This window comes from Melanaphis sacchari, unplaced genomic scaffold (genome assembly GCF_002803265.2).
Source record: "Melanaphis sacchari strain LSU unplaced genomic scaffold, SCAv2.0 Contig4_pilon_pilon, whole genome shotgun sequence".
Lineage (NCBI taxonomy): Eukaryota > Metazoa > Arthropoda > Insecta > Hemiptera > Aphididae > Melanaphis > Melanaphis sacchari.
In genome coordinates this window covers 9,541,791-9,569,705 of record NW_020271335.1, presented here as the reverse complement: position 1 = coordinate 9,569,705, position 27,915 = coordinate 9,541,791, and the positions used below count along the sequence as shown (strand labels likewise).

At 24.8% G+C, this 27,915-nt stretch overlaps 4 protein-coding genes across 6 annotated transcripts; 1 reads left to right on the top strand and 3 right to left on the bottom strand.

The window, feature by feature from the left end:
• Positions 1-835: 835 nt before the first annotated feature.
• Positions 836-4,975, bottom strand: LOC112598832 (peptidyl-prolyl cis-trans isomerase FKBP8). The gene is made up of 5 exons (XM_025345465.1): positions 4,416-4,975; positions 4,145-4,353; positions 3,218-3,326; positions 1,356-1,736; positions 836-1,087 (listed from the first exon to the last, which is right to left on the bottom strand). The coding sequence occupies exons 1-5, from the start codon at positions 4,791-4,793 to the stop codon at positions 983-985; spliced, it is 1,182 nt and encodes a 393-aa protein (XP_025201250.1). The 5' UTR covers positions 4,794-4,975; the 3' UTR covers positions 836-982.
• A 1,419-nt stretch (positions 4,976-6,394) lies between these two features.
• Positions 6,395-7,874, top strand: LOC112599025 (enhancer of yellow 2 transcription factor). Of its 2 annotated transcripts, XM_025345728.1 has the most exons (4): positions 6,395-6,655; positions 6,796-6,988; positions 7,454-7,614; positions 7,685-7,874. In XM_025345728.1, exons 2-4 carry the CDS (start codon positions 6,954-6,956, stop codon positions 7,783-7,785), a joined length of 297 nt encoding a protein of 98 aa, XP_025201513.1. In that variant the 5' UTR covers positions 6,395-6,655; positions 6,796-6,953; the 3' UTR covers positions 7,786-7,874. The 2 variants fall into 2 exon arrangements, with proteins under 2 accessions (XP_025201513.1, XP_025201512.1); XM_025345727.1 differs by having other exon boundaries at positions 6,395-6,988.
• Positions 7,875-8,871: 997 nt separating this feature from the next.
• On the bottom strand, positions 8,872-15,615 carry LOC112598985 (catenin alpha). Of its 2 annotated transcripts, XM_025345669.1 has the most exons (18): positions 15,197-15,615; positions 14,941-15,130; positions 14,525-14,691; positions 14,226-14,435; positions 13,973-14,158; positions 12,992-13,195; positions 12,857-12,886; positions 11,253-11,368; positions 11,069-11,186; positions 10,755-11,004; positions 10,489-10,689; positions 10,268-10,419; positions 10,134-10,203; positions 9,943-10,007; positions 9,656-9,837; positions 9,290-9,530; positions 9,104-9,226; positions 8,872-9,042 (listed from the first exon to the last, which is right to left on the bottom strand). In XM_025345669.1, exons 1-18 carry the CDS (start codon positions 15,296-15,298, stop codon positions 8,884-8,886), a joined length of 2,766 nt encoding a protein of 921 aa, XP_025201454.1. In that variant the 5' UTR covers positions 15,299-15,615; the 3' UTR covers positions 8,872-8,883. The 2 variants fall into 2 exon arrangements, with proteins under 2 accessions (XP_025201454.1, XP_025201455.1); XM_025345670.1 differs by lacking the exon at positions 12,857-12,886 and having other exon boundaries at positions 15,197-15,611.
• A 2,654-nt stretch (positions 15,616-18,269) lies between these two features.
• Positions 18,270-27,711, bottom strand: LOC112599222 (transmembrane GTPase Marf-like). Its single transcript, XM_025346040.1, has 11 exons — positions 27,706-27,711; positions 24,092-24,248; positions 22,186-22,315; positions 21,574-21,736; positions 21,250-21,483; positions 20,516-20,623; positions 19,988-20,280; positions 19,446-19,623; positions 18,948-19,373; positions 18,724-18,882; positions 18,270-18,668 (listed from the first exon to the last, which is right to left on the bottom strand). Exons 1-11 carry the CDS (start codon positions 27,709-27,711, stop codon positions 18,270-18,272), a joined length of 2,253 nt encoding a protein of 750 aa, XP_025201825.1.
• Positions 27,712-27,915: the final 204 nt, after the last annotated feature.

Here is a 27,915-nt window from a genome sequence, read left to right as displayed (position 1 = left end):
CAAAGATCCACCATTACTATTGCAAAAAATCCAACATGCTGTACGAGATATTAGCGTACTTGGTATAGACTAGATATTAATGTTAAAATTAATAGGTGTCACCAATACCCAATGGGAGATTTCCTTATCATGCTATTAATGTCACTATAATCATTATAAACTTTCAAATTTTTTTATTAAATACTTTATATAGGAATTGTTTTTAAAATTTAAATTTAAAAAAAGTAGACCTAAAACTTGATTTACACATTATAAATATAAATCTATTAAAGTTGAATCTATATACCTATCTTGCATATTAATTTTAAATTGTAATTAACTTATGCCAAGTTATATAAACAATCACTAAAAATTAAACTGAACAAATTTTAATGTAACTTAACATTATTTGATATTAATATAATGGACAGTAGTTATACTGAAACCAAACAGCATACTGGAGTTTCAGACTTGCATCTCACTTTAATATTCATATAATTTTACACCAAATTTTAAGATAGTGATAATTTATACTTAAATCTATTATTATAAAATTGTATTCAGATAGAATTAAAAACTGTTCATTTTGAATAAAAACAAAATACTTCCATTAAAAAAAGGTATAGTGAATACATCATAATCAAAAATTCTCTTATATTTTTACCTCGAATGGCCTTCTTGTATAGGTATTATTTTTTTTTCCAATAAATTATACAATACAGTAAAATCATATTTTAATTACCTATTAATAAATATGTACAAAAACAACAATACCAAAATGTACCAAAATAATATAATAATGAACACGGAAAAAACTAAAATTAAAAATGCATAAAAACAATACAATTATATAACATTTTAGCTAGCCACAATTTTTTTTCTTAAAAAATATTGTTTTAAATTAAATTTGAAGATATTTGTAATCAAATAGAATCACAATTAACAGTATAGAATGTTTTAGTTGTTGAATGTAAGAAATAATGAATAAACTTTTAAAAAAAAACTATAAAGTGCTAAATTTGCTGAAAGGAAAATTGTTGTTAAGGTAACAGTATCCACAAATTACTGCTAATCCAGCAACAAGCCCACTGATTATAAACGTTGTGCTCTAAAACAAGACACAAATCCAATTTAATTAACTAATTTCTATAACTAATAATAAAACAAATACATTAATATAATAACATATTTTTTTCCTGAAAATAAAATTAGATTTATAGTAGTAATAAAATATAAAATTGTTTTCATAAACGTGGACATGGAAATATAGAATAGACTGTTGAATACCAAATATATAAATTATTATTTTTACTAGCTTAAAAATAAAATAAAAAGCTGAATGAAAAACAAAGTTTAAAAATAATGTAATATTATACCGTATTTTTTTCGTCTTTTGCTGACTTTTCACTATCATCTTTATGACCCAACATTTTTTTATATAATTCTCTTTCTTGTACTCTCTCTTTAACTAATGCTGCTTTAACATTGCTGAGAATATTTTGGACAGTTTTATTATTTGGATTTATTTGCAACGCTTTTTCAAGCTCACGAGCAGCTGCCACATTTTGTCCTTTTAATGCTAGTACTTTACCCTTACGCATAATTGCTTTTTCATTATGAGGTTCAACAGCAAGTACACTATCCAATGTACTTAAAGCTAAATCTAAACTATTCATAGACATGTGAACAGCAGCCATGTTGTTTAATGTCTTGACACGTTCATTTAGAATATCATTTTGTTCTGAATCTGAACCAATCTAAAAAGATTAAAGAATAATCTAATTATTCTAAGATTTTTGGTTTGTATATATAAGTAAATATTATTATGCATAAAACTTAATCATAAATGTTTACAATTTTACAGTCAATCATCTATATTTAAGATAAATAATAAAAAATGATAAATATTTTTGTCGAATTGGTTGTTTCCCTCAGTGTGATTAGTATTGTACAAATTGTTTCCATTCCATCAATTGATTGACTTCATAAGATATATCATACATGATACATAGTATATGAATGTGTGATGAGACATTTTCATGTTATTTTGAAATTATATTATGTATCTTTTTTTAGGTAGCGTTTCATGTGTTTTAATGCTGTGTTTAAACATCAAGTGTACAAAGGTTGTCTAATCAAAATTAATGATAAGTAAATACAAAAAAAATCAAAAATTTGTAAAATTAAAAACTTAAATTGTATGATATTCCTTGTAGAAACTCAATAATATTGATGTCTGAATTTTGTAGTTGGAGAGCTAAATTTTTAATTCTTTGCTCGCGTTCTTTGTTGCACATTTTTCTTTTTTTATTTGTTTGATCTTGAATTTTGAATAATTTGCTTTAGAAAGTTTTTAATTAATATCCTTGTTTAATATACTTTTAAATGTGTTTAAACTAGCTATTTAAAAAAGAAAAGTTACTTATACAAATTGTATAAAATATTGTTTAAAAAAAATTGAGTTCGATACTTTTGAAATGATGTACCCAACTGTACTGGTAAATGAAAAACATAGAAACAACTTCAATAATATTTGAAATGATTGACTAATCGATAAATTCAAACTTACAAGTTACAACCTTTCGAAAATATAATCTTTTATACACTTGATGTTCGAACACTTAACTATTTTTTTTAATGTATGCGTGGAGGGAAGTAGTTAGTGATTTTTTTCAAATCCTTAATATTGACTATTGGTTTCTAAAACATGTCATATTACACTCACCCATTTGATTTTTCTAGTTCAAATTATTTTGGTTATACTAGGCATTGAAACAGATTATATAGCTCCCTGTTGTATCTTTTTCTCCACTTAACAGTTTGCATGATATTTGTTTGACACGTAACATTATATTATGTTATATTGCCCACTTTTTAAGTGAATAATTAAAATGTTAAATCATTAAAATGATAAAAATATGTATATAAATATTATATATTTACAATAAGGAACACATTTCAAGTATGTTTTTGTTTTTTTGATTCCAAGAAACTTATGTTTGAAAATTGCATATTAGTAAAATGAAATTTCACATGTTAAGATCTGATGTTGTATAACTATTGATTTTTAATAGCATTTAATTTGTAAAAATATATAATGGTAGTTAAATAAATATGAATCGTATAAATAATTTTTTTTAAATGTATAAAAAAATGTATTTGAAATATTTTGATTTATGAAAACCTCAGTTAATTTCTTAGTAATTCTTAAGCTAATAATAATAATATATTATCTTACTATATCTCCTGGTCCTCCAAAATATTGAAGAGCTTTTCGATAAACATGTAAAGCCATAGTGTTTTCATTACGTGCATACCACCAGTTTCCTTTATCTTTTTTTTTAAGCCTATAACAAAACAAATCAAACTTAAAAATGATTTTACAATTTTTTTTTATTTTAAATGAAAAACAATAAATGGATAGATGTTAATGCAATATCCTCATCCCCATGACAATGTTATAACTGCTCTATAGCTATATAGAATAAAATAAATCTAACCTAATTTCACCATAACATATTATGACTAATATAAATTTGAATGTCTTTTACAATTCTTATTATTTTATGTATGTCATAACTCATATATGACAAATCACATGTAATCTGTACATTTCTTCTTTTTGTTATAATTTTTAATCAATAGTTAAGAACCAAATATTTTTCTAAATATTAAGTTAAAATATAAAATGGTAAATTCTAGGACAATTTTAAACAGTACCTATTTATGTTAATATTGAAATTTTAAGGGTTACATATTTAAATTATACCATAGTTATTTTCTAGATATATGAAAACTACTTATAAATAAATATTATCATAATTAAATAGAGACATTTATATTTTTTTAACTATAAAACTGAAAAAAGATTGTCATATTATCCTAACCTAACCAATGTAGTCTTTTTAATAAGGATTAATAAAATCATGGAAAATAAGTGTTTTTAATAGAAAAATATGAATTAAAATTTAAAAATGTATAATGAACTTAGTTAGATTGTCAAATATTATTATAAAATGTAGTATTTCTAATCAATATTAAACACTAAATTATTAGTGTATGGCCAACTAAATACATAAGTACGTACTTTATACACATAGATAGGTATTAATTATTAATTATGTGATAGTTAAATTCAATAATAATTAGATACAAATGTACAAACCCAATTTTAAGCCTTTCACTTGGAGTAAGATCATCTGGAATTATTTCTGGTTTTACAGATAGTAGTTCTACAGTATAAACTAATCTAGCTCCACCTAGAACCTTTGGACTCAATCCCTTTTCACCATAACCAAATCGTGATGCTATTTTCAACTCAGCTATTTCACCTACATTCATTAAGCTTAAAGCTAAATCAACACCTTGAATTACCTAAATAAATAATAGATTATAATTTAAAAATATTGAATGTACATTTTCAAATATAATATTACCTCACAGTCACCAAGAGTAATTTCAAAATTTTCTTCTTTTTCAAATATATCATCATTGTCTTCCAGTCGGCCAATTAAATTTATAATAATTTGTTCACCTTTCATTGGTCGTTCATCAAGAGCTCCTTGTTTAATAATTTTTTTCAATAAGTCTCCGGAACCTAATATATCTTGATAAGTTTCTTTTGGTTCATCTCCATTCACTGGTTGAGAAAGAAGAGCTTCTTTATTTTGATTATCTTCCGACAGGATATCGTTAGAATTAATAGAAGATTCTGGAAAACTGCCTTGTTCAGCATTTATAAAATCAGAAACTTCAGGAGTTATGTTTTGTGAAATTGTATTATTCTGCTCTAAATTTAATTCCATGTCTTCCATTTTAAAATAATTATTTAAGCAATGTTCGGAAAAACAAGTTTAATAATCAACACTGTCTATCACCACTAACACATGGACTCACTGCACGAATTGTGACAAGTTAGAAATTGAATTGAATTATTTACAGTCTAAATGATTAAAAAACTTAATAAAATAATTAACAATTAGAACAAATTACAATATGTATCATGTAAAATAATATAATATATTAATTACTGAGTAGTGATATTATTTTATTAGTTATTATTTTCTGGTATTTCAAGTAAAAAGTAGCAAATAGCAATAGGTAACTAAATGATTTGAGTTTTCTGAAAAAAAATAAACTGATAACAAGACTCATTATCACAATTAAAAAATAAGCTCATGTCATCAGTCCAGCTGCAGGCTTGCCGTTGTTCATGTAATTATGTATCATTGTATTTGCAGAATAATCATATTTTTCTATGGTACCTATAAATCTATGCCTATAACAGACCTAACTAATTAGCACAAATTCTTCGAAAAAGAATATATATTTGGGTATAATATAATTTCATGTAACCTTTGATTAAAGATTAAACACCCTAATCTTCATAATGTGTAGCTTGCTTATGTCGTGATGTGTGATGTGTTTTGTTTCAAAAAAAGGGACAGGAATTGTAAAATTGTGGCACGCAAAAATCAGTTCAAAAAGTATTATAAGTTATAACATTTTTTTTTTTTTTTAAAGATAATAACAATAATAATTAATGATTTAAATATATAATATTCTTGTAAAACATAAATATATATTAAAAAAAGCAATTTTTTATTTATTTCAGATTATAAAAAATATTATACATTTATACAGCTTAATAATTTTACCTACTTGATATACTTTAAAATTTTAAATATATTTATTAAAAAAATATAAAAATAAATAGTTTTACCTTTGAATAATACTTAAAAACATCTAAAACTTAAAATGTTTATAAATAGAATCAAAATATTTTTAAAATACTATCATATAAATGATGATAATAATAAAAAATTTGATAAAATTTTTAAGTATCATCTATGAATATTTGTTTTTTAAATATCGTGAAATTAATTTTTTTTTTTAATGTACGAATTTTCTATTTATTTTTCTTTAATTATAAATAACATTACTTTAGTTTTTATACTTATGAGTTTTGACTCTCTTCTTCTACTCAAGAAAAAATAAGAGTCAATTAGATCCTTATGACGCATTTTGAAACTAGAAAAAATATTGAAATCGAAAATTCAAACATGAGATACAAAAAATAGTAAATTTGAAAATTTTTTTTTTTACGAAAATATCAATGATATCTGGTAGGTATATTAATTATTAGGTATAACTTATGATTTTTTTTTATAACATAATATATAACGTATATGATGAGGAAATGGACTTTATTGTAAATACATAATAATATGACGTATATTGTATGTATCAGATTATGGAATAACTGTTTTGTGGAACGCATAAATTTGTGACATAGATTATGTAATTATATTTCATATATCTGCGGTAGTGGTTTGCCGTTGATATCAATGTACAAAACCATAGATTTATAAACACTCTCTGTCATTGTTATCACGATAAGATAAGTAAAAACTGTCATTAGTTCATTACACTAAATAACAATAGGCATTAAATCATTAAATAATAAATACTAATTAGTAATTTGTGTCATGTTCATTCATTATTATTCAAATTTCAGAAGTTCAATATATTTCCTATTTATTTACGTCAGTCTGGAAGTTAATTGAAGTGTTGAATAATTCGATTTTATTTAAAACTCGTGGTTCATATCAGACTGTACTTAAAAATACTTCAAATACCTTAAATCACGGATCATAGACAATAGACATATTGAAATGTAGAATATCTAAATCATACAAATTATTTAATATTTATATTTTAAAAACATTTAAAATAAGTATATTTTATGAGTATATAATTTATATTTTAAGTCTTATAGACTAATTTATTTGGATGTATCATGTATGTTAAAAACAGATATCAAACTTAAATGTGTGCTTATTTGTTATTCATTAAAAATAACATAATATTATACACCTATTTATGTTATGTCACAAAATAAAGTGATGCTTGTAGACAAAGAAAAGTAAATATAGCTGTTTTATTAAGAGTAACATTATATACATACATGCACAATGTCTCAAAACGAAACGTTTGAAGATGAAGAAAAGTAATTATGCCTGATTGTTTTTAATTATTAAATTTAAAATAAAATAAGTTGAAATGCTAATGTTAAAAATAATCAAAAATTTTATAATTTAATAAATACATTTCTCCTAAGGTTAGGTACCAATCACTTGTAAAATAATTTTATCTTATTATATTTTATCTACATTAAATTGCCAAATAATAATGTTTTAATTAATAATAATTGAACTTTTTTCATTTTGTTAAATTAATATTAGTTACTTCCTATTTACGATATATTACTTCCTTCTACTTGTTTACTGATAAAATAAACATATGTACTTTGTATACAAAATACAATTTTATAGGAAATATTAAATATATATTTAAGCGCTTTTATTATTTTTAATTAAAAATACAATTCTTAACTTTTAAATTAATTTTCAAATTAATACTGAAATATTAAAAATATATGTATATTTTACTTACTAATTTCTATTCATTACAGTTTCAAGTCATTAGTTTGTCGAAGATTGGTTGAATGTGGTTGGATGGATGAAGTAACCATGTTATGCAAAGAAAAATTAAAAGATCGTTTATCTAAAGGACAAACAGTAAAATCCATTACTGAAGAAGATTTATTTAATGATGTTGCTCCTGATGCTAGAAGTATGATATTTAATATTAACAAGATATGTTTATAAATTAACTGATGAATTAACACTGATTATTGTTATAGGAATGTTACCAGATACAATAAAAAGAGAATTAAAAGTAAAAGTACAAAATAAATTATTACAAACAGCTGGATATTTTGATGAAACGGATAGTGAATCATAATTCAACATTCAAGTCTTATCTTATTAAGTATATTCAGCAAATTTAATATTTAATTTTTATTAAAATAATTATTTTTAGATAAAAACAAATTATATTTTTTAATTTTCTTGGTTCTTACTTTTGATACCATTAAAGTATTAACTAGATATAATTTGCTATTAGAAATCACCAACAGTTGAAAATTTGTTTTACTACTCCAACATGATTGTACATAAATAATTAAGAAAATATTGCATGAATTAAAATCTAAAATCCAAAACCTAGAGTTGCCATTAATTCAAAATTAAAACCAAAGAACCTAAATGTTTCTTTATTGCAAAAAAAAAGTCATTAGACTGGTGGTTATTACTTGTTTGTAATAGAAATAATTGGAAAAACCCTAAAGATAAATTGTTAAAAGAGTTAACAATTAACATCCAAGGTCTTGATTATTTGCAATAGCAAAAAAAATTATACAAAAATATAAATAATAGTTGGTAGATATATTTATTTTTGTATTAAAAACAATTTATGGTATATAACTTAATAATACATATCAAAAGTGTGCACAGCTTTAAGTTTATTATTCAAAATCTACAAGACAAATATTAAAAAAAAAAAATTTTTAATATAATAAAAGTTATTTATTTATTTTTATATAAATTTGATATTAATACTAAACAATTATTTCTAGGACGGTATAAATAATAATATAGGATATATAATCCTACTATTTGGTAAATTAAAAACTAATTTTAAAATTACAAAAAAGTTGATAATTATAATAATTAATAACAAACTAAATATCAATTAAGATAATATAGTGATTGTTCATAGATTTTAATACTTATAATAAAAATCATTTATTTGGGATATACAAGACTTTTTTCAGCAAATATACCAAATATATTTAGTCATTTCTCAATTATGCTCAAAAAACAATAAATAAAAAATAATAAATTTAAAATTTTATTAGCAATAAAAAAATGATATTTATTGTTTATTTTAATTAACCTAGTATTATTTGGCATTTACTTTTATTTATTAATGTACAAGTAAATATACTTATGTCTGAAATCAGTAATTGCTAAATACCTAAATAAAAAATATTTATACGCTTTAAACAGATTCAGTAGGACTTTGAAACTCGCTTAAAGCCTTTATTGGATTTTGTACTTTCTTTTGAGAGCCTTTTCTTACTTTAGCTCTAACTTCTTCTGGTTTTTCTGGTCTTACAAGTGGTTTCTTTTCAGGAGCTTTCATTTTCCAAACAACAAGCTATGGAAATAAATAATATGAATATTAACTATTTTTTTTCCTCATAAAACAAAATAATTACTTTTTGAAGATCTGCTCCTTGTCTAGGATATTTAGTACTGGCTACATATGAAGATTTCACAGTTAATACAACAGCATTCATTAAATTTTTTGCTGCTTGAATTAGAGATGTGGCACTATCCAACTAGAAATTTATTTTGTGTGACAATGATGTATCAGACATCTATACAATAAAATAAAAACATACCCCAGAAACAATAAGTTCACCACTTATATTTTGTACATCAGCTTTAACTTTAGAAGTGATATTTAACTGATGACAATACAAAGCAATACGTTGTAAATAAGCTAACAAATCTTTTTTGGTTGATGATTCTGGACATTGGTCAGCAATTTGTCTAGTAAGTTTATCTAATTTTGTTCCAGCTTCTGAAATTTTCTTAGCTGCATTAATAACATCCATGGTAGTTTTTAATGGTCCACGGCCACTTAAAAAATTTAAAAATATAATTTAATAATAAAAATTATAAGTAAAGAAAATTTATAAATCACAGTTATGTAATAAGTACTAATAAATAATAAATTAAAAAATTAAATATTTTTAAATCTATACCGTGTGAAATCTGTCATTTCCATCATGATCATACACATATGCTTAGCAAGAACAATGATATCATTTCCTGTATCATCCCATTTAGCTACCTCGCGGTCAAACTTCAACTTTTCACTCCTAAAGAATTCAACTTGTTGAGCGATTTTTTGTTTATCTTCTTCTGTCATTTTTCTCATGGCTTCCTGTAATATATCATAAATACAATCGAATAAATCAATAATTTTACACTAAGTATATTATAAAATATTAAAATTAAACAATTTATAATAAATATTATCAATACATACACGTGCTGTAGTAATTCCACTAATATCTGGATACTCGTCCAAAGGTTCTCCAGTATGAGCACTTGCTATAAAATAATTTAAAATTCCTGATTAAAGTGTTATAAATACTTTAGTTGAAAAAACATATTTTAAGATAACACTTAAACATAGTTTAAAAAACAAAATGTACTTATATTGGTTATCACACTTACATCTACTTCGTGTCTCAACTGTATAATGTTCATCAAACTCTATATCTTCAGGATCTAATTCTTCATCGGTCTATAATAGTCAAATCATTAATCATTTATATTATTAAACAAGAAAAATGTTATAAATTATATACCCTATTCATGAGAACAGCTCTGCGTATCTCTCTAACACCATCATAAACAAGTCTAGAAGCATCAATAAAATCATTTTCATCTACTTCTTTTGGAGGATTGGTTGATAATGCATCAACAGCTAACTCAACACGTTGAGCAAAGTTGGGCATAACTAAATTGAAAATAAAACAAACATTTTATTTTTATGAAATTAACTAATTATAGCTTTATATTTATTTACCTTGATCACGTAATACTTTGATTGCTTCTAATACACGTTCAGTATATATACCAGGTTCATAATTATCCATTTCAGCAGCTACTACATTACAAACTCTAGCTGAACGGCCTCTAATTGCTCCAGCAGTTCTGTCTAATGGGTCAGCTGATCCTTCTTGAAGTGCAAGAACACATTTATTCACATCTTCCAAAATATGACTTTCTAAAATCAAATAATGAAATATGTAAACAAACTTAAAAATATAATTAATAAAGGTAATTCCAAACCTGAAACAGCTAAAAAGTCATCAATAGTTGTTATATCGTCAACAGCTTCAGTTAATAATTTAACTTGTGCTTGCCATGCATCTCTAAAAACATCCATATTGTCAAGTGCCAATTTAGAACGGGGCCGAACAGCAAGAACTCTAGCTGCATTTATCACTTGAGGACATAAATTCTCAATTTGTGCAGCAGCAGTTCGGACCATTTTCACACCATCTTCATTGTTTGACATGCTACATGCAAGATTAGCAACCTGAAAACAAATTAATCAAAATTAAATAAGTTTAATTATGTTTAATTATTAAAGCTTAACTTACTTCAACAAGTTTGTTTGCATGTTCAGTGAATACAAGAGCACATTCTTCAACTTCTTTTTCATCACCTGAATGCGCTGCTTCAATCAAAACAAGTAATGGAACACTTGTTTCTAGAAAGCTGTAATTCAACAAAAAAATATAAATTAATTAAACTAAAAATTAATTTACTTTGAATTTATTTTACCTATCAGACACGTGATCTACAACAGCTTTACGTAATTGTCGTCTCAAATCTCTAGTCTTACGACACATATGATCAATCGCACGTTCTAATCCTTCACTAGTTTCTTTTACACTCATCTATTAAAAGGAATATTTAAAGCATAAAATTATCAATTCATATCCTAATTTAAAATTGTAATATTTATCCTAAATTATTCAAATGGCATGCCTTACTGTGATTTTTTTATTCATGCAAAATTGAAAAAAACAATTGAACATAATAGGTGATATTGTTATAAAACAACAGTTAAACACAAGTACAACATTGAGTATTAACAGAACTGAAGTATATCAAATAGTATAGTAACTACTGACTCAATTATGTGCATTTTAAAATGAAATTGAATCTTGAAGGTAACACAGGTGTGGTTATTATTTTAAACTTGTACTTACAAAATAGTTATAGTTGTTAGATATTTACAACAGATAATTGAAAATAAATAAAGAATTAATGGGAGTATAAAGAATTAAATTGAAACTAAATTGTTACTTAAATTGTTTTTAAACTATATGGATATAATAACATATAGTCTTTAATTCAATAGTAATTTAAAAATAAAACTGAAATTGTATTATTGTAAATTAATGTCCTTGTAAATATGAAAGTATGTATATTGATATACATGTATATCATTCAAATAGGTAAAATATTTATAAAAATGGTTAATTTAGTAAATTAAATTGATCATAAATAGAAATATTTAATTTAAGTAAAAGTCATCTTAAGAACATTTAATTTATGCTAACCATTATTTAAAATTAATTTTATTGAAATTCTTAATTATATATATATAAACATTGAATGTATTTATTAAAAACTATGTTATTATTAAATTCTTAGATTTGTAATGGTAGCAAATCACAAAATATAAAAATAGTCAATGATTCAAAGTTATTAAATTTCACCAAAAGTATTGTAAGTGTATCATTATAAATTACTGTACCTAATTTTAAAATCTCTTTAAATGTATGAATTTTAAAATTTCTAGACACACTGTATCTTATACAATTCTCATGGTGCCATAAATAAAATTCTTAAATAGAGTGTTACACAATTAACTTGATTAATTGAATTTCAAGTTAATTATTACATGTAATTATAATGTATATACTTAACGTCATAAAATAAATCTATTTTAAATACTTAGACCAAATTGCATAAAGAAATTAAATAATTTAATGGATTAATCGTGGACCACTAATTTCTATTTTTGAGACCATTAGATTACTATTAATTCATAAAATGTTTATATGTTTATTATGTTTATTAATAATAAATTAAACTCTACTCAACTCATTGAAAAAAAATATTAGGTAGTCGTGCATTCAAATATGTATTTTAGTATGTTAATAACTGAAAGTATGAATTCAAAGTTATAGAAAAATTCTTTAAATACATACAACTAAGAAAACACACATTAATGATTTAAGTGTTAAATTTAGTTTAATAATTACATAAGAGTGATCAAAAAGAGTATACAAAATGGATAATTTTGTAGTCTATTTCTAAAAATGGTGTGTTAAGTGCAAGAACAAATTTGTTTTAACAAAAACCATAAACCATACCCTTTTTCCGACCCTTTGGAGTTGCAATTGCTGCAAACACCAACATAAAAATAATAATTCTTAATGGAATATAAAGTTAAATGTATTATATAAAAATAAATTTCATATTGATTAATTTATAGAAAAAATACTTACATTAGACATATATTCAGAAAGCAAATCTTGCAATGCTTGGCGTACAGCATTACACTCAGCAACAATTCTTTCTCTACGCTCATCACGAGTACATGAAGAATCAGCCATTAATGCAGCTCCACTAATAATGCTTTCAAGTCGTTCTTCTAAAGAAGGACGAGTACGCACTTCATTATAAACAAGAGGATCCATAACCATTCTTTCCTAAAATACAAAACATAAATAGATTTTTTTTTATCATCATGATTGATATACTATTTATAAAGCAATTATTGGTAAGAAGGAAATTACAAACATTTCAATTAAAATTGTTCAATAAAATTTGAGTTAATAGTTTAAGGTATGATAAAATAATTTCACATATTTTAAAAACAGATCATTATTTATAAATAAAATATGTGCAAACAAAGTAGTATCATGGTTAGATTTCAAGCAGATTACAAATGATTTATTTTAAAAGAGTACACTAAAGACAATATAAAGAATGCACACATATAAATTGTGTGTATAAGAAGTGATAATTAATGTGTGCAGATCTACCCTAATGCATAACTTCAGCACAAACATTTCTATAATTGTTATGTGAAAATACATTTTAAAGTATTTACTTATTGTCCCATCATTGATTTATATATTGAATAAGACTTCTGAAAACAGATTTGAATTAATTTTATAATGAAACACTTATCAATAAATTCTTTATTTTAATTTCATATGATAAATATTTAAAATTGAGATCTTAAAATTAATTTTAGAGAAGGTTTGAGTTAAATTTGAAAATGAATGAAAGATATTCTCAATTAAATTGCATAAGAAAATAAGATCTGTTATCAATCCATTAATGTTATTGACTCAATTAAGAAAAAATAGGGTAAATTATAATGTCCATTTGTAATCATCTTAATAATAATAAAGAATATGATAGCATCTTTAAAATAAATTTCCTTTGAATTTACAATAAATTAAATAAAATGTTATTACATCAAAATCATCAAGCGCAGCAGCCAATTCACCAGGTCCATCATAAATTTGATTCCCATTATCATTCATTGCTGCTGATCGACCTTGGGCAACATCACTAATAGTGTTTACAGCTTCACACACTTGTTTTAACACAAAATCGCGATTAGCTTTAGCTGCAGCAAGTTCTGGATGTCTTACATACACCTTAAGAGTAAATTCAAATTATTTTTAACTTAGGATTAGTTAGTTTTTAAATTGTTAAAATTTTTACTTTGGAAGCAGTTAACAGCATTGTTGAATGTTTTTTTAAAATAGCACGAGCTGCAGCAAGATCATCACGTAATTGAGGGTCCTTTAATTCTTGTTGACGTTTTGCAGCTTGACTCATAAGTTCACTGGCACTTCTACCAAAAACTTTAATATTGTCAAGAAGTTCTGCTTGACTTGAAGCATTTTTAACTTTTTCCAAATCATCTTCAACCTAAAGTTAAATTAAAAATATATGTTTTAAACTTTAATAAGTTATTTAATAAAATATTACATCAATTAATAAAAGCTAATAATACTTACAACTCTTAAAGACTTCAATAATAAATGTACATCAACCATATCTGCAAGTATAAGTAGGCGTGTTACGGCTGACAAGAGATTTCTTGCTGCTCTTACCATATTGCTACGTTTAGCTGAAGCACAAGGATCTTCAGCAAACTCTCTAGCAGCAATACTCATAGCATCACCTACATAAAATAATAAAAACTATGCCACAAACTTTTCCAAACACCACTTTGTACAATATTAAAATTTAAAAAATCATTATAATCTTCCATATTTATTAAAGCATGTTACATCAACATCTACTAATTCTTAAATTAATATAATGTCAAAAAAAAAAAATTCATTATATCTGCCTAAATGGGTTTTTATAACTTGACAAATGCTGATGAAATAGATTTAAAAGAATTAAAAATATTTTTTTCTGAAATTACCAGTTTTTCGAACTTCTTCAACTGCAGCTAACATTTCTTGTTTTATATCAGGATTTTCAAAAGCAATTTGTTCTCCAACTTCAATAAAATTTTCTGTAGCTTTTTCGACAGCAGCAACTAGAACATGGGCTCTTTTAGAACGTCCTTTCTTCTTTCGTGAAGTACCTTTAGTGTTTACTAAAGTAGTCACCTGTAACAGTCACCAATGTAAGACATTCATTTTACTATAATGTTTTTTTTATATAACTGTACTTACTTGTAAAACTAATGGCTCTAATGTCTTTTCAACAGACATAGTTCGTATTTCAAGATTTTTGGGATCCCATTTTAGAGTAATGGGACCAAACTGATCAGTCATGTTGTATTATTTATTTCTCTGTCACTACTGTATAAAGGTTAAAAGAGTTATAAACTATTCGTAACTTTTAAACGAGTGTATGCATATAATGTATAGACAACACCCAAGCTATGACGAATACCGGATTACACTACACAGTACACAGAAAACTGAATACGAAACGATGATATCATCGAATAAGAATACCATAATATTGTAAATTGTAATAACATTCGAATATTTCAAAGATTAGCAAAATAATAATATATAACAATATCAAAAAGTAATAACATAAAGAATAATCAAATGTTTTACTAAGCTCATGAGTCATGACAGGTATATCAGTAACTTATTGATACGCAGGTCTGTCGTAAAACTAATACTACGCCCAACCACAACACCAATGCATCAATTCTCATTGGTCGTCTGGAAAACCTAACATGGGCCAACACGAATAATATAAAGGAAACAGTGGTATTGCGCAGATACGTTCTAAACTCTTATCGTTGTTGATATACCTTTCTGTTTATAAATTGTATTTCCTCAAACCAGACAAGTGGTCATACCTATACATAACTCTATGAACCTCATATAAACAGTGAGTCATTATGATTCATCGTGAACGTCCATTTTGATTATGTATATACAAAGACATTTCTAAATAGGCGGGATTTATCTTTTAAATTCAAACTTACATTTTATAATATTGGTGTCTATTTATTTGGGTTTGGATTTTTATATTTCAGACTTCAGTGAATGTAATACTGTTTCTACTAATATTAAAAAAAATTGAATTAAGAATGAAGAATGTAGAACGAAGCTATTAAGTTTAAAAGCTCACCACTTTAAGAATACAGTATAGTCAATATATAACACATAATGATATTATTTTATATTTATAGGTATATTGGTATACACATTACCTATTCTTAATTATATTAAATTGTCAATATTTGATGTGATATTTAAATAATGCTGTAATCGGTAAAATCACTACTAATGTTGTACCTAACTATATTTTCACCGACACGTAAATAAATAAATATATAAACAATAATAAAAAAAGTTCCTATGCATAAAATAATTTTTAAAAGCACAAAAATAATATGATGTAATCAAGCTATAATTAATTTAAAGTTTAAATTTAATTTTATGTATGAAATATGCACATATCTAATCTGATTTAAATGCGATTTCTCTCGTTTTTAGCGTACCTATAGGCTATAGTACATTATTGTTATTACTTATTATGTTTCTGATGTATATATAATATACCTACCTAATATTATGTGAATATAGTGACAGACGAATGATTTTTAGGCATATATCATGTACATTTTTAATAGGCGTTTGAAGTCCTCTAAACAATTTATTTTTACTGCTATTATTATTAAATATGTTTAAGATATTTCTAATTCCATAATCAATATTATTTATACATATATTTATATCAAAAATCACAATCTATATTTGAATGTACTACAAAAAATACCATTTTAAATATCTATGCTGAAAACACAGCAATCCTATCGCCAAATAAAGAACTCCTAACAGCAACTCAACAGGTACAACATTGCTTAAATCTAATTTCTTCATGGACCAAGCAATGGAAAATTTAAATTGATAAATAAAAACCAAGTCAATTCAAATAAACTTCTCCTTAAATTGAAAGAAATTTCCCCTATTAATGTAAAATAATAACCTATTGCCTAACTCAAACTCAATAAAATACCTTGGATTACGTATTGACAAAAAACTTATTTGGAACTAATATACAAAAAAAAAAAAATAAAATAGTGCAACAGACGCCTTCTACACAAATGCTTAAAATTATGGAAACAATTTAGAATAGAAGTCAAGAACAAACATATTTAAAAATGTGTCAGATAAAAGAATTTCAAGAAAAATTGAATTTTACTGAACAACAACTTATAATTATATCAAATAAAATAGAAATGAAAATCCATCAGATGGTTTATGATGTGAATGATAAAGAAAATTTGCTTTGTTGTGTGTATACAATATACATTTGTTCTAATCTAATTTTTAATTTAGAACAATCACATTGCAAATCATTAGTATCAATTTTTGCTACATTATTCATTGTTATTGTTTTGATAAATGTACACACACATTTTGGAAAACATCTGTAAATATTTTTACATGAACCTCACCATCATTTTGAATATTAATTTTTCAAACAAAATTTAAAGTTGAATGTATGATACTTAACAATATCCGGTATTAATTGGCATAAAATGTAATGTTAATATTGAACTAGAGACTGTATAGATCGTGAAAAATGTATTAAATTATTAATTATAACAAAATAACATTCGAATGAAAATATATATTATTTATTTAAGTCAAATCTATAATAATTATAGTGTACAGTATATGATAAAACGTTATATAAACATTATTATTATTTATTACATATTATTAAATAATATATACACCTAAATATGTAATAATCACATAATAATAATTTAAATAACGTGAAACGCTAAATTTTTCATAACGTTTAAATATCCTATAATGGTAAACAATATTTATATTTTTAATTTAAGAGGACACCGCATCCGCATTTGTTGTCTTTATTTTACATATATACAACACGGCAAATTTTCGTTCAACAGAATTAATTTTATATTGTTAACTTTAACATAAGAGTAAATTTACCTATCATCAAACTTAAATGTAAGAATTTTATCTAGGCAATGACATAGAAATTTATTGATATTTTAATTTTAAAGTGAATTATGAGCATTTTAAAGTTTCAATATTTTGTATAGCTAACAACATAAAATGGATTCTGTTGAACGAAAATTTGCCATGTTGTATATAATATGTAAGACAGAGATAACACATGTGGGTGAGACGTCTTCTTAAGCTCTGTAATAAATATAATACATTTTATTATCTCTAAAAATAGCACAAATACTCAAAAAATAAGTTAAAATACAATAATTTTACATTTATATTACCTACTTCATTTTTTACACAGAAAAGTATCATCAAACTGCCTCAAATCTACTTCCAACAAATCTGCTTTATTTCTTAAATTTTTTGCAATTTCAGTCGATTTTGCTAACACGCTGAGTTCTTGATCCAAATTTTTCATTTCATCGTTAAGATCAGAAGTTGATTCATCAACCAATTGGCATAATCGTGCAAAATTAGTAGAAAGTTCTTGTTGTACTTGATGGCTACAATTTGCAGAAGTGAGATCAACAATCAAACGAAGCTTGGCAGTAGCATGATCAACATATTGCCTTTTGAATTCTCGTTCTTTTGCTTTCGTTGTCCAAGACAAACGCTCATACAGATAAAGAACCCCACAAATAGTACCAGTAGCTATAATCAAACGCCATCCAACTGTTTTTAGCATCTAAAAAAGAGAGAATTTTAATTCTATTCAATATCACAAATGTATTAATACTAACAAATCCTGCTAATAAAAGTCCTCCAATAGTACTTTGAGTACCAACAGAGGCAGCTACAATTCTAGATATCATGGACAAATTTTGTGTCACAACTAAACTTTCATCGAAGCCACTAGATAAACCATCAACAACGCTAGTTGAAGGATTATGAGTCGGGCACTAAAAACAATTATTTTACAGTTGCAATGAAGATTGAATAACTTATTTAAAATATATAAATTTACTATTATAACTCTTGATTGATTATATGACCAATTGGCTAATGATGATATACGAGGAACTAATTTGGATAAGCCCCAAGAAAATTTGAATTCAAGTTGTTCATGAAAATCACCACATAGATTCTTACAAGGTAAACAATATAAAACTTCAAATGGTCTACATTTGGGATTTATTACATTGATATTCCGTTTATCTTCTGGTAATAACGTTGACATCTTATCAATCATTTCTCTTTGACCTTGATCTATATTAATGGCCAATGTGGTAGAAAGTCTAGCTTGTAAATTGCTACTTAGACCTGATTCCACATGGTTATGAAGTTCTGTTTTATAAACATTTAAACCTGAGGCTTCCGAGGGAAATGGTAAATTGAATTCATCAATTAAAACTGATAATCTGTGAATTTCATCGTTCATCGCTTTGGATACCTAAAACAAAACAAAAATACAGATAGTTATTTAATACATGTATATTGTATACACACAACAAAGCAAATTTACTTTATCATTCACATCATAAACCATCTGATGGATTTTCATTTCTATTTTATTTGATATAATTATAAGTTGTTGTTCAGTAAAATTCAATTTTTCTTGAAATTCTTTTATCTGACAAATTTTTAAATATGTTTGTTCTTGACTTCTATTGTAAATTGTTTCCATAATTTTAAGCATTTCTCTAAAAATAATACAAAAACTCTTAGTATTAAAATAGCTCAAATTATTTAAGCAATATCTTAAAAACTTATTCTCTATACTCCATTCACGTTTAAAAGAAACCCCAGTGACCAATGAATACACATGAACGTGGATCTACTATAAAGTAAATGCATAAATATAAATAACTCAGTAGGGGTGTCAAATGGGTGATGTTGACCATTGCATGACAAAAAATGGTCACCATGGATATTCCTTTTCAAATACAATATAAAGTGTATTATACAAAAAATAAAAATTGTAATTACATTTTTATAATATTTTATACAATTTAAATATAAGATTAATATTGGTAAAATAAACATAAATAATTGATAAATTCTCACTTGACTAAATGTTTCCCTTGCTGTGAATGATTTAAAAACTTAGTCTTGATTGCAGATTTTGAGATACACTCCTCAAATTTACGTTCAAATTCTTCAAACTCCAAATATCTAGCATTAAAACCTTCAATTAATGCTCCACTATCTAAAGGTAATCCATTGTGTTCATTAACACGAGCTTGTAACACTTCTTTAGCAGAAATAAAAAATATACGAGACACTGCCTCCTCAGGAGTGCAAACTTTCAACTCCTTCACCAAGAAATCCGTAGCGCGCTTCATGTGTTGTGCACGCACCTAATAAAACATTTCTATGTTAAATAGTTAAAGAAGCAAAATAAAACAATTATAAAACTTAAAATTATAATATGCAGATATATATTTCTACATGCTTATATTATAAATATGATAGACTAATTATTTTTAGTAATTTATTTAGAAAAATTTGGTAAAATCAAGTCTTTTTTTTATCTGGTCTTGGCTACTAAGTTGGATGGAAAGATAGTAACTTAAATATGATCATAAAATTTACCTGGTCTAAGAACTCTGGTTCATTAGCAGATGCATCCCAGCGGTTGTGTAATATAAATATATTCGGCTTAGATAATTTTGTTGAAACTTTATGAAAAAAATTCTTCTCCTGGAAAGAGTATAAGTTGTATAATTAAAACAGATTATTAATTTATATGGTTTTAATTTAACTATAAATTAATATCCCATATTTTTTTTTAAATAATATATTTTTGTTCGCTAAATGTAAAATAATGATATTTGTTCTGTTTTTAAGGTTATTTACTATATCATTGTCATTATTGTAAATAGAAAACTGGGCGATTCTTATATCATAGAACATTCAATATTTTAAAAATATTTTTTTTACACAAATTTAAATTATTACAAACAAACAATTTATTTTTACTAACTGTTATATAAGTTTAAACTTTTTTATTTATATTAAATTTATTACTCCAAAGCAAAATTTTATTTTAAGTACATTATTTTTTATTTATAAAATATATATAATTAAAATAAGCATAATTAGTTTATGTGAGGTCAGGAAGAAAAACATTACATTAAGTTGAATTTTTAATAAATAATTGATGAGTTTTAAGTACCTATTTAAAGAATAGATGAAAGATGTAGAATAGCATATGGATATCACTAAAATTATTGGTATACTAACTTCATTAGACTTTAAATAGATACTTATAAAATACTGTTTTAAAATTGTTGAAATATTATTTATAATATACAGAATTGACTTACAATAACCATTAATGTTGATTCAGCATTAGCAACTAACACAAAAACATCAGCATCAATGCAATGAGCATCAATCCAATCATCCAAATGTGGTGTAACATCTACTCCCGGAGAGTCAACTAAGGCTACATCATCTCTTAATAAGCTACATTTGTCTTTTGGCCAATATATGTGTACTAATTCTTTTTCATTCAATAGCGTTTCATAATTCAAAGCATGTGCCAAATGTATAACGGACTAAAAAATAAATTTGATAATTTAAAAATTTAAAAATTAAAACATTAATCCATTAATCCATTACTTATGTAATAATAAACAACTACTTACTTCTACATTCTGTGTTTCATTACTACCTTCAGTAACTAAATACGCATCACCAGTTTGAGACCCTTCAACTTGCAGAAAACAATTAGTTGTATGACCAAGACCACTTGGTAATACTTTTTCTCCCAACATCGCATTTACAACTGTACTCTTTCCATTGCTTGTTCTAAATATTGAATTAGTAATTTAAATGTCTTATCAATGAACTACCTAATTTTTAATTAAATATAGGTACTATAAGAATAATTTTAGACTCTATATAAACATGTTTAATGAGGTTTATTAAATTTTAAATAATATTAACATATTATCTACGTAAAATATAGGAATTTAATAAGTTGTATAAATTTATTTGTAATGACTCGGAAAAAATTGTGATTTAAAAAAAAAATTTTAAAAATTAAGTAGGTACCTAATTAAAATATCAATAAAAAATTTACACATACATACAAAATAATATTTATAGAAAATGCTAGTAATAAACAAATAGCTTATTTGTAACATTACATTAAATTGTAATAGGTATATTTAATAACAAAGTAGATGATACCAATTCGCTCTGAAGAGTTAACATAATTTCAGACACCAAGAGTACCTATCTAGAAGTTTCCTAACCTCCCAAAAAAAGCAACTTTCATATGATCACGTATCAACACTTCACTAATTCCTTTGCCTTTAGATTTATAATCCGATATGAACTTTAATTCATTTTCATTGATCACATCAGGACATTTTTTATTCAAATCTAAAAAAAATAAAATATTATAAAAAAATGAAAAAAAATAATGTATAATTGTATGAATATATTTATGATGAAAGTGTTCTACTTTCATCATAGATAAAAACTGTCTAAAAAGTCTGAAACATAATCCCTAATACATAAATGTTTTGATTTTTTTTCTAATACTTGAATATAATATGATCTAAAATTATAATAGTTTATCATTAAAAGATTTTATCAGCAATTAAAAACAAATTAAGTATAAATAATGTCTTAGTAATATTCTACTATTTATAATAATTAATAATTCAATACACATTTTTATTTTTGGAGATTTTAATTATATTTTAATTTTTAGAAACTTTAATTTTAGTTGTGTTTAACAAAGATAAAATATTAATACACCTATTATTAACTAGGTAGATCATCAGTATATATAATAGGTACCTATGGTTCATAGAAAATTTGTATATATAACAGAAATACATTCCCTAATATTTTAACAAGCTAGTAGCTACTACTAAGACTGATAAAGAATGTTTGGTCATTTGAAATTAACAACCTTGACAGTAAACAGTTTATTAGTCAATTCATGTTTTCATAAAATTCAGTTTTATCTTTAGTTATAGAGTCTATGTGAAAACCGCGAAAGTCAAAATCGTGAAATGTTTTAATAGTGAAACATTAATAGCGAAAAGTAAGAAATTCTTTTCGTTATTAGGTATACCTTTAAATAGTAATAATAATACTAGCTGACCAATGTTAATTTGTACTTCTACATCTTCGATTACGTAATAATAAAGATAAGTTGTGATTGAATTGTCTGTTGTCCGATCTGAATCGACTATTCAGTGTTCACTACATCAGTGTTAGATCATATCCATAAGATAGGTACAAGTTTCATAATCATTCATAATGGAGTTAATTAGAAGTTAAAAAAACAAAAAATCATTAAAATACCTACAATAGTTATTTGTTTAGGTTTGACAAAAAATAGACGTAGAAAGAAGAATCCTAGATTTCCTATTTCATTGTGGAACTGTTATACAACTATTAGGTATATCTGATTTACCTATAACAAATAATTATGTTGAAGGGTGGCATAGAGACTTTAATAATTTATTGAGTTTATATCATCCAACAATATGGAAATTTATTGAAGAAATTCAAAAGAAACAAAGTTTAAACGAAATGAAAATAAATCAACATATAGCGAGTAATGAGTATCGTCGAATTGTCCAGAAAACGCAAAAGAGATACAATTAAACAATTAGTCAATAACTACAAAATTAGGAACTAAAATACTTAAGAAGTATTGTCATGTCAAATTTTATTTTTTATTTTATAATACTGCAGCAGTAATGATAATTTAAATTTATATGGTTTAGGAAAAATATATCGAATAGAATTTATTACTTTTCTCTATTAATGTTTTCGCTGTTGAAACATTTCACGACTTTTATTTTTCACGGTTTTGTCATTTGCGATTTTAACTATAACGCTTTTTAATTTTTCATAGCCAGATATAGAATAAACCTTATCATCAACCAAGGGAAATAAAATTAACCATTGAAAAGTAGGTAAGTTGGTTACAAATAAGTCACAGTGACACATTCAAATTAAGTATAAACATTTTCAATATCCTATATTAGTATATTACATAAATATAATACCCTATAATTATCATTTATCAATAATAAATTAGATAAATAAAGTAAAAGAAAGTCTTGCATAAATATATAATACCAATAAAGCAGTATTAAGATACTATAATAAATTATTAACAAATCTAATAATTACCAATCATGTGTTTAGATGCGTCAGCCACATAGTCCAGAATATCAATGAAAATTTTATTGATTTGTTTTTTAGCTTGTCCAAAGATTTCTAAAGGTGAAGAAATTTGTTCATCTATTAATGGATTACTAGAAGCCATTATAGAATCATCAGATCTCACCTAGATTGTTCTTATTTCTGTAAAAAAATACTAAAAATATATAGTCACCATTCAAAATTACAATAAATTTTAAGCTATTTGGTAATTAGAAGTTCATAAAACATTTTCTTGATATATTATATGATTTTTGAAAATGTAATAAAAGATTTTCCATGAGTAGTTTATACTGAAACCAAAAAATCTAGTAAAATATTTTAATGGGATTGCAAATCTCATACATTTTTCATCAAAACGACCTATAAGTGATTGACAGAAATTATGAGTGTACTTTGAGTGGTTCGATTTAAAAATTTAAATATGTTTAAATTGGTATAGATACAAGTTTACTTTGCATCGATTGAAGCATTTTTTTAATATATTTAATACTAAAAATTGACAAATTTATAAAATTTAAAATATTTATTCTCATAAAAATATTGCTACAATTGAAAAAGTGCTTTGACCTATGTTAAATAAACTTGTATAATTTTTTTAAATCAAACCACTAAAAGTACCTAAATTTTTGTCAGGTGTATAGCTATTTTACGTTCATAAATTAGTTTTAAATATTTTGATCTAATAATTTAGAGACATGCGCATGCGTGTACGTAAGTTTAGTCGATCCATTGTGCGTCGCTGAAAACTTCGTCAAATATTATTGTTTCTGTTATCGGGTTATAAGGGACAAGGGTTAAATATAATTTGTAGGATATCTACCTATAATTTAAAGATATCCTAATTTTTTTAGAAATGTCGGTAAAAAAAATTAGGCAGATCAAAATGTTTTAAAATTTAATACGATTTTTCTTAAGTTTTTTTTATTGCAATTAAAAAAATCGTAAATCCTTAGTTAGGATTTTTTTATAGCATAGGTATACAGTTAACATGAGTATATCAAGTTTAAATTTTTATGAAATCGAAATTTACGCATAAAAATAACGATTTTCGTTTTTGTTGTAATTAATCAAAAACTGTCGTAGCTTGATAATTTAATACAAAATTTTAAATAAATTATCATTACAGTAATAGTTCAAAAATATAGAAAATACTAAATATTAAGTGGTTACTAGTAAGAAAGGTAACATTTTTTTTAGCGACATTTTATATAGTAATTTTAACGAAAATGGATATAAAAAAACAACTTTATTAAAATAATCATTACAACATAATAATTTTTAGCTATTTAATAAATTTTGTATATTATTTATAGGGACTTGAAACTTTTCACTGTTAGATACTCTTATTTTATACACCTATGTATATATTATTAGTAATAGCAATATATAAAATAAATTTATTATTATTATTAATTATTATATGATGTAGTCTACAGACTAGTACCTATAAGTATTTATATTTAATTTTAGGAAATGTAAAGGTAGACATTTCGTTGATGTAGAATATTTATTTGAAACTATTAGAAAAATAGAACACAAGCCTTTTGGTTGTACTTTTAAGGACCAAAAATTGAGAAAAAGAAATACAAAATGGTTTTATATCTGAGTTTATTTTTCAATGTACCTAATATTTGTAATAAAATCGATTATACCTATTTCAAACGAAAATTCTATAGCAACTCGCCAATGTTAATAAATTCGGCAATGGTATCTGCAACTTTATGTATGGGTCTAAGTTACTCACAGATATTATGTTGTCGGCCAATTTGAACATTTAGTCCTTTATAATGAACTACCGAGTACCTACTGAATGAATAGTTAATACTGAATAATACTAAAGAATTAGTTTTAGAAGCGATGAAAGAAACTGGCAAAAAAGAGGCCATCCGCCATACTTACCATAGATAATAATAGTGTCACCGATGATGAAATACCGTATGTTATCGTTGTATCTGACGGCACATGGTTGAATAGATCATGAAAAACAAATTACAATGCCCTTTTTGGTGCGGTAAGTATTTATTAATTTATTATTATACACCCCTTGCCCATAGGCCATGAAAATTAAAAAGCGGGAAAGTAGTTACCACTTTTCTGTACTTTAGATATGTGTTAAATTTTTATGCATTGCCGATAAAAATTTAATATTTCATACATTTTAAATATAAAATAATTTAAATTTACATGATTTTGGAAAATTCAGCGCAACTTAAATTCCTCATAAAAAAAAATTGTGCCTATGTATCTTTAAAATTTTTAATTTACTAAATAATCTACTAAAATGTGGGACCTTGTATTCAATTTTTAATCCTTAGCTGCTATGCAAATTGAATATTTTATAAAATTTTAAGTAAAAAATACCTTACCAACTCATATTCATATTGAACATAAAATATTTATAAAAAAAATGTGCCTATGTATTTTCAATATTTTGCAACGATATAATAACAACCTATGAGGAAGTTATTTACCTAATTCAATTTTTAATTGAACATGTAACTATAAATATCGGTAAAAATTTTAAATATTTCTCAGCTCATTATACCTAATGTTTTTAGGCTTAGATTTAGAACTAAAAAATCCTTTTTATGAGTATTCGAGATAAGTTATAGACACAGTACCTATGTTAAAAAGCTATACCAAGTGAAAAAAAAGCTTCAAAACACGAATGCTTCAAAAATTAAGATGGAAATTCCACTTTCATGGAAGCTGGCATAACTGTAGATAGTTTACATTAAAGTTTATCAATGCATAATACCATAATCTTAACATTAACTAAACCTTATAATGTAGGTACCTGATATTTACATTAAAAAATCGAATGCATATATCATTTACTGAGGAACTATTGCAATTATATCTTAGATGTTTCTTCTCATCGAAAGTGTTCATCTGAAGCTGTTGTACCTGGTTTTTTGCAAAAATGCTGAAAGATAGACGTCTTAAATTATGGTGAGTTAGTGAATTTACTAATATTAATTTTTATAGTATGAACATCTGGGCATCATTCGATTGCGTCCCATTTCAACCTTTTATAGCTTTTCAGTATGTCGATTGCGTCCACAAGTCGGATAGGTAAATTATTTTTTCTTACCTTTATATGTTCCGATTGCGTCCTGTTGTATGATATATAAGCATAACATTTTGTAAAACGAATAGTCATTATTAATAATTATTTTAATAATAATTATACAAAAACCAATAAAAATAAATCCAAATATATAAGAATAAATAATTTAAAATACAATATTTAAACTTATCAATTATACGGATTTCCTTATTTTTTTCACTAAAAATGGTATTCATTATTAAGTCTAAACTTTAAAGTATCTTTCGATTCTAATAAGGCACTTGACGTACTAAATCGCTACGTGATCGTAAATCGATAAGAGTATCAACCTTAAGATAAAATGTTCGTTAACTCATCAAGTAAAAACCAATTCGTATTTAAATATACCTCCATACCATATATGACAAAAATATTAGAATTAATAAGTCAATTTATTTGTCACATTATCGCTTACCTACTATACAATAGGACGCAATCGGAACACGGAAAAGGTGGGCAAAAAATCGTTTACCTGCATCTGGGATGTAATCGACAAACTCCAGAACATTTTTTTAATTTAACTTATCGGCTATGACATAATAATGTGCTGTAACAAGGGCGATAGTTCTCAGAAAATAAATGAACCTCACGTTTATAGAAAAAGTAGCCCTTTTAAAACAGGGTATGTTGAATAGCCCATTATATATCACGTATTTGGTTATCATAAAGAATTTGCTAGGTA